The 8,154-nt window shown below is 45.0% G+C and overlaps 1 protein-coding gene across 1 annotated transcript in view; it reads right to left on the reverse strand.

Moving 5' to 3' along the window:
• LOC144167748 (chitinase-3-like protein 1) overlaps positions 1-3,995 on the reverse strand; it is an 83,589-nt gene extending 79,594 nt beyond the window's left edge. Inside the window, exon 1 of the mRNA XM_077696931.1 lies at positions 3,940-3,995. Within this exon, the coding sequence (XP_077553057.1) occupies positions 3,940-3,970 (31 nt within the window). The 5' untranslated portion in view covers positions 3,971-3,995. The remainder of the gene's footprint in view (positions 1-3,939) is intronic.
• Positions 3,996-8,154: the final 4,159 nt, after the last annotated feature.

Here is an 8,154-nt window from a genome sequence, read left to right on the forward strand (position 1 = left end):
TTTGCCGTACAAGCAGCAGCGGCATTTTCCATATCCCGGTGGTTCAGGGAGTCCTTTCTTTTGTGAAAGATGTCATGCTCATCCCGACCTCTGTTCGTAACATTCAATTTACGTAAGCGTCGCCGCTCTGACCGCGATACCAACAGTCATGATTATCACCAGTGAATCAAAGGCGCCCACACACAGAAGGCTATTGGCAATGTCATAACAAAAGTCAAGGCGATCAAACTGTTCAAGCGGCGCAAGTGACAAGATGCCTGTCGCTGACCGATCAGGTTGTAGCAGAACGACCGGATTGTAGCTATGAAAAAGTCACAGAGGAATCGATGCATTCTTCACTGCTGTCTTTTTTTACGCCTTGTCTCAGGATCAGCCCCGTAGACCGTTGGCACGGCGCGCTGCCGGCCGCGGGCGATAACTGGTCGAGAAATCGCCACTCCTTTGTCGATGCCCTAGCGCGTGCTACAAGCAAGTTTATTAGGCAAAGTGTTGCGCTTGCAGCGGCCTCTGTCTTGTGCAGGGTGCCTATTTGTCCACTGCCATTGGTGTTCAGAAACTTTCCGGAATGTTCATTGCGGCTCCTACGTCAAAAGAATGGGGGAAGGGGGTGCATAGGCGGTTGTTTTGGTTTTCTTCAGCCGGAACACAATAAGATACCATAAACAATGATGTAAGCTAGCCACGCCTGGAAGACATAACCGAGCAAATTCTGGCTCTGGCATTTTCGGATTTACCTTGTCCATCCCCGGATTAGCTATGCCTGAGTTCTTTGATGCCCCCCCCCCCCCCTTGCCTAAAGGCAGGTGCTGAGCCACTCAAGGACCCTGTGATGTGTTCGAAAGGCTGGTTTCTGTGCCCTTTGTTCCTGCGAAACATTCTGGTTCGGAGCTGCGGTTTGGAGTCGGCAGGTACACCCGGCGTCAAAATAAGCCGGGGCACGCGAGCGCGTGGCAAAATGCATTGCCGCGACATCTGACGTTGCACTTCTGGTGTCGAGACATCGATGTGCGCGTGCGCGTCCAACCACGCTCGCTAGCCTGTCTTTTACTTCGCTTCAAATGTTAGCGCTCATCACATTCAGAGCTTGGCGCCAGGGGTCACTATCTTTGCTCAGCATGTCTTGCTCGTACACGCTTCAGCGGCCGAGGGTGAGAGTGAAGATGCGTTGCCCGCCCTGCCCTGCTATGACAGATAACTAATCTTGCCCGTCTCGCGGTGACAAAATTGTGTCCCACATATGCTCTCCCAGTTCGGTATTTCTAACAGCGACGCTGTTCTTGGGCTGGGCTTGACTACAGCCTGTCCTTGTATCGTTTTACGCTCCCTCCGGAGTTCTCAGCAAAGCGTTTGTGTTTACAGGTAAAGCCGACTTTATGAAGATCGGAGGAAGCTTGGGCTTTGTAAGCTGGCCTTCCGACACTGCCTCTTTGGCTTGGAAATCTACGGAGGGAGTATGATTAAAGAAAACGGCTTTAACTCATGTGTTATTAAATGTATCCAAAAACAAGTTCTATGAAACTATGCTGATAGGAGAATTATACCGCTATGCAGAGTTTCGTTTACTTGTCGTAATTAGGTAGTGAAGTTGTAAACGTTGGATAATTAGTTTGTTGTCATCATAGCGAAATCTACGGAGAGAGATTGCCATGTATTGGAGAAAACGGTCGTAACTGCGGCTTCGCGCTGTTTCAGTAGATATCAATCACAATCGGTGGAACGAGTTTTAATATTTTTTTCGTAAAACATGCAATTGGTTGTTAACTAAGAATGAGCACACAAACAGAATACGAACTGAAGCGAGAAATAATCTATTTTATGAAGGTGTGGTGAGACTTCACCTTGCACACGTTCTGAAACAATTAAAGGGAAAACGGGATAAGAGTTCGGCGTGGTCCTGGGTTTGACAAAAATTAACAAAAAAATTAATTGTCCTTCCACTCTGTGATGAAGGATGACCATCAAAGCTGCGGTGCCGAGCCTCAACGTGAGCTTTGACTGGATTCAAGGGGTGCACGAAGCAAAACACGTTTGTTTGTAATTTGCGATTCAGCATAGTTCCTGGTTAATTTACTGAATAAACTTTTGATTAACTAGAGTTTTCTTCCGGTAAACAAACATGGGGCTGTCCGTTTACCTCCCGCAGAATCCCATATGTACTGACAGCGGACGAGAATTACACAATATTTACAATTTCACTGTGAACCATGCAATTTTGAAAAATATAAAACCCGGCTTTGAGTTAGATTCGTCTTAGCGGCTAATTGTCATATAATTTGTTTCGATATAGTTTCAATGAAAGAAGCGCTAGAGCCACGTTCTGTGATGGTATTCCTTCCGAAGATTTACTTGATTCACTGTTCAACAGTCGATGTGGGAAAGCCATCTTACAAAGATCAAGCTTACAACGATCCTCTTAATGTCTGCTTCACCTCCTAACACAAATGAATTGCTGGGAATACATTTTAGGGAACAGCCCTTTGGCGCCCTTCTCTGGGCTCAGCCGCGTCGGCGCCGTCGTGACCGAGCGAACCATGGGAATACCAACGAGTGAAGGAAAGCAAAGGGAGAGACTGTCGCGAAATTGGGAGGTGAGTAGGTTCGCCGTGGTGGCGCGAGCCAGCGCTCTCCGAAAGTGTGTGGTGGGGGAAGGGAAGGGGCAGTATGCTGTGCCCGCACGAGGCGCTCAACGCTTGGAGAAAACGTGAGGAGGGCGTTCACGCGACAATGATGTGCGTTCGCTTAATTCTACGTTCAGACTAAATACGTAACAGCCGTATCGTGCGCTATGGACGTAAAAAAACGGCGTTTTACACAGTTCGGTTGGCTGAGACGTCAAATGACGTCATTAAAGATATTACGACAACTGCGACAACACTCTGAACCCGGCCTAAGACGCAGTTCTTGTCTTCATCTTGCCCCCATTCTTGTCTACATTGCTCTATTACCGGAGACGATCTGCTCGATCCTAGCCATAGACAGGTTTCCTGTAAAAAAAATGCAGTATTTAAAACTAAGATAGCAGTCCCGTTTCCATGTATCCTTTGTCAGAGCAGCGCAGAGCGAGCAACGCATCTTCGCCCTCGCCCTCGGCCGCTGAAGCGTGTGCGAGCAAGAGGGGTTGCCCAAAAAAAGTGGCCCCTGGCACCAAGCGCTGAATGTGACAAGAGTTGCCGTTTGAAGCGAATGAAAAGACAGGCTAGCGAGTGTGCTTGGACGCGCACACGCACATCGGTGTCTCGACACCAAATGTGCAACGTCAGATGTCGCGGCGATGCATTTTGCCACGCGCTCGCGTGCCCCGGCTTATTTTGACGCCGGGTGTACATTCACTTTTTCCGGCACGGATTAGGCTACATCGCCTGCAGAATAAGGAAACAACGACAACACCCCGGGAGAAGACTCTCCAAAGGTGAAGAATACAAGAACAGCAGTGGAAATAACGTTGATTGAGTATAAATAAATAAATAAATAAATAAATAAATAAATAAATAAATAAATAAATAAATAAATAAATAAATAAATAAATAAATAAATAAATAAATAAATAAATAAATAAATAAATAAAAGGTGGGTATCCTCGTTAGCTCAGGACGCCACCCGCCACCGCCGCTCGGGTGGCCAGCTGGACGATGCTGTGTTCTGGAGGTCCGAGCTAATAACCGCTTTGTCTCATTAGTTTCAACCAATTAGTTTCAATCTTTTGATGATGCCTCAACGGAAATGCCAGAAGTATACGAGGTGACCCTCGGCTGCGGGATCGCCTTCCGTCTGAGTTTTTAAGTGTGTTTCTGGGATTTTAAAATTGAATTGAGGGTGCGATCTTGAACTCTACTATGGTAAAATTATGTCAACCGGTCATGTGGCCACTACCGACTTTGTTTTCTGTTTGTGCGGCCACCGGTAAGCGATTTGGAGTTGAATGACGTAGTGATCACTTACCTTGTTTCATCGAGACGAGTCCAATTCGCATCCTCAATGTTGTACGTGAGGGTGAGGTCAGGTGTTGTGCTTATGAACGCGCCGTTGCCGTTTTTGAAAGAATTAGGGGGGGGGGGGGGGGCATTGCACAGGTGGAGTTGATTTGGCTGTACGCCGTCAAAGAGTGCTGTGGCCTCCTTGTCGTTGCGATGGTAGCCTCACGTCGTGTGATTGGGGTAATGTCGCCCATCACCTTGTTAGCTTTGGTTCTTTTGCCGAAGATCCCTAACAATTGTTTATTGTTTAGAAGCGTTTGGTCAGGGCTGCAGATGTTCAGAGATATAGAGGCCATGTAGCTTTTTATAGCGCGGCATAATGTCGGCAAGCGTATAATCGATTGTGTTCTGTGCCGTATTTGTTTCGTCCGTTGCAATGCTCGGAACAGTATTGCCACCGGGAGGTTAGATCGGTAACATACGCAGTGTGAGAAAGAATTGATATGTTCTCTGACGCATTTCTTGGAATGTTATGCTATCAGGGAGGCGTCGCGTTGCATAGAAAGGGAGCGATGTCTATTTGCCTGCAGAGAGACTTGCAATTATACTGTCGCATACTCTGTTTGTTTTCGGGGGGCTGTTATGTCTGTGAATAATCATTAATTGTCTTGGACTGTCTTCGAGCAGATGTGGCTAGATGAGTTCCATTTCTGGATGTTTTGCTTTGCATTTCGTTATGCGCTTTGTCTTCGAGGGCTTTAACATGAGCATAAATCCGGTGTTTTGTTTGGTTCGCGGTTGTCAGTGCACGCATCTGGCATGGTTGTTAGGCAATGCATCCTGAAACTATCATGAAAGTTTCATGCGTTCTCTATTCATGTTCATGCATTCTCTACAAGAGATCGTAGTCTGGTTCAAAAACTGGCGCGCGCAAAAAATAAAACAGTGGGTGTTTAAGTTTCATGCGTTCTCTATTCATGTTCATGCATTCTCTACAAGAGATGGTAGTCTGGTTCAAAAACTGGCGCGCGCAAAAAATAAAACAGTGGGTCTTTATTCCATCAAATTTAATTGTTAGTTCAAACTGATGCACACATGTGTTTTCAAACCAGAGTGTCTTCTCTGCCAAACTGAGGGCACATTGGTTTCTTGAGGGGCTGGGGTAAAGCGAGCGTTTCTTCCGTCGAAAGGGCCTGGCTAAAAGTCATTATTTGTTTATATTGTAATGACAATATAAACAATAATTGCTGGTGGTTTTTACTGAGAAAGGTATACAAACACTGCAGTTATTTGTAGTATTCAACCATGCATTAAATCATTCATATATATTCCAATTGCTCCCCCGTGTTCATCATTTTTCGTTTGTCTGTTTTGGAAAAACAAGACCACCCGTTAATTCATTCTGTCTCGCCAAACAAATGGTATTTACGTCATGAAGGGAGTCATCTTCGAAATGAAATATTACGCAAGCGACAGAAATGTGAAAACAGCGCCAGGAAACCAGTGTATTTGTTCATTTCTCACTCTGCAACCACTTATGGCACAGCTACTCCCAAATGCTGCGTCAAACGTGCGTTCGATGAATATCGATAATATAACACGAGCAGGCTATGCTTGATATATGGTTATTTCTAGTAATCACATTATACAGGCTGACATAAACATTACCCTACTGGCTCATGTTTCCACCGTTACTTAAACATAAGTGGCAGCACTGAGTGATATGTACACCTAGAGTCTATTCTGACTTTTATAGTATTAAGTTAAGGTTTACGAGGCATAAGTCGATGATGATGAGCTTAAGCCAGCATAGGTATCAGTTTTGGTGCAACGTGTAAGCTTATCCGGGCCTTCCCCCACTCGCTAATTATTGTTTTATACGTATAATGTAGTTTTGTTATGAAGCGAGAGTTTTGTACGTAAGCGTCCCTAACATTGCCAAACTGCTTCTACTTGTGATTTGCTCTTCACAAGTATAGGTTTTGTGTGCCCAAGCACATGCTTGATCTGCTCTGTATTTACCAATTGTAAGAAGGTATCTGAAAACTTTTTGGAGTAAAATGCATTTATCTTTAAAGTGGGTTTTTAATGCTCATTGGTGAAATTGAATCAACGATTGAATCAACTGAATTAATGTTTGTTATTAGCTATGCGTGTATCTCGCCTTACTTACGACGCCCTAACAGAGCATGCCATGTAAAAACCCAAAAGTAAAAGCATTTCCCAATTAATTGTATCCACGTAAAGGAAAAAGTATGTCAGAGCGGTGAACAAACTCAGTTAACAAAAATGTTGCCGCAGTGGGTGTTAGCTCCCCAACAACTTCACACCTTTTATACCCACAGATAAACGCAGCGAAATAAAGCTTCTAAATAACCGTGTTAAGCTAGCAATGAAGAAAAATGTGTAATATTGAGTTTACAGATTTTTACTACCCCCAGTCTTTACGGAACACAATTTAGGTGATGCAAAACACATTGTGCTACCCCAAGCATGGTGGCAACGTTTTTTCTTTTTCTTTTTTTGCTGTCTTGACTGGTCGAAATTGTGGGATGGCCATTTTTTCACGAATAAAAATCCCAAATTTCGCTCTTGTTCGCCTTAGCAACCTGGCAACCTTTTCGGGGTACAGCAGTTAGACACGCAGCGTGAGAAGACTGACGTATTCTACAAAACCGAACAACAGCTTCAAATTTTATGTTTAAATGCGTACTTAACATTTATAGAAGCCGTCACTTCGCCTTCCGGAAACTTCCTGTTTGGGAAAGCGAGAAGAGCAAATGCCGAGTTTTGGAGATCACATCAATTACTCTAACGTCACTTGCCCAAACAGTCCGTGTTTGTTGACAAAGCTCGCACCCAGGTCTGCCGCAGCGTGGCTTGTCTCATGACAGCATTGGTCTGGAGACGCGTATGCACCTTCGTGGCGTCAATTTTATGATGATTCGTTCCATGCAAAGGAGAACGGGGCACATCAATATCTCCCTGCATTACCAGCTGCGCAGAGATTCCAGATTGCATAGTACAGCGAGGCTATTAAAATAAAATGTTCCGACTTTCTTTGTGTGTCTTTCCACAGTAATGTTATCAGTGACGACCGTGCTGCACAGTTCAGTGAAACAGCTAGCAGTTGATAAAAAATAAGTGATTTGGAACCTTATGATATCCAAATTCAAGAGTTCTTGTGTTTGTGCTCCGAAGCGACACCTGTGATATTAGATACGCCGTGGAGGAGGGCTACGGAGTTATTTTCAAGGGGCATCTTTAACGGGCGGCGAAATATCATGACATGTATTCGCGTTATCGTATTGCGCCTCCCTAAGCGGTGACCGCAAACCCGCTTGCTTCAGTGCACATTTTCTCAAATTTTCTCAATTTTCTGTGCTGTCCCTGCCACTTAACGCCAAACCCCTCTTTCTATAACTTACCATTGACGCTATCCCCTCTCCTCTGGTTGCTCCCATGATGACTTGCTCCCTTCAGTTCAATATCCTTGCGTAACACACTGCTAGCGTTCAACCTTTCGGGACCTTATGTTTCTGTTTTGCATGGGAGAAGCTCAAGCAGGAATATTTCGCTTTAGTGTTTGTTTTTATATCGCCTCTAGTCGACACCGCTTTTAACGTGTTGTTTGTTTTTTATTCTCTGTTAAGACGTGTATTCCTGATTTAAAGGGCGCTCCTACTCTGGGTTATGCGTCTAAATTTCCCTTAAAGGAGTCATGAAGACAAAGCACAAGTTTGGTTCATTCGAAAGATTGCCTCATTAGAATACTACTGAAACCACGTTTAACAACCACTTTGCTGAAATAAGCTATATAAATAGGAAAAACGCAATGGCCATGCGACCAACTAGCTCGTTTCCCGCAACAGAACCTGTGATGTCATACCAGCCAGCTCTGCGATTGGCGGAGGCCAGCGAAAGCAAACGCAAATTAATCAGAGGTCATAAGCTTGCCGAAGGAGCTATTTGAGCTTACATTTAGGGCACATTCTTTTTATAGCAGTAAGAATGGGGGGATAAACAGTAGAAGTTACGAAAGCACACGTAAGCATCGAAGTACCGATGCGTACTGTTGTTGGTACTGCGCTGCACTATGCTTTTTTTAGCAGCACACCAGTCCGCCGCTTTCGAGTTGTCTTATAGGGACCGGGCAGCTGGACGGGTGGCGCCACCACTCGGCGCTCCCCTCGTCAGTGGAATGAGCCGGTGCATTGGACTACGCAGCCTCCCGTTGTTT

Source organism: Haemaphysalis longicornis, unplaced genomic scaffold, assembly GCF_048455015.1.
Source record: "Haemaphysalis longicornis isolate Haplotype H1 unplaced genomic scaffold, Haemaphysalis longicornis Haplotype H1 scaffold_2, whole genome shotgun sequence".
Classification (NCBI taxonomy): Eukaryota; Metazoa; Arthropoda; class Arachnida; order Ixodida; family Ixodidae; genus Haemaphysalis; species Haemaphysalis longicornis.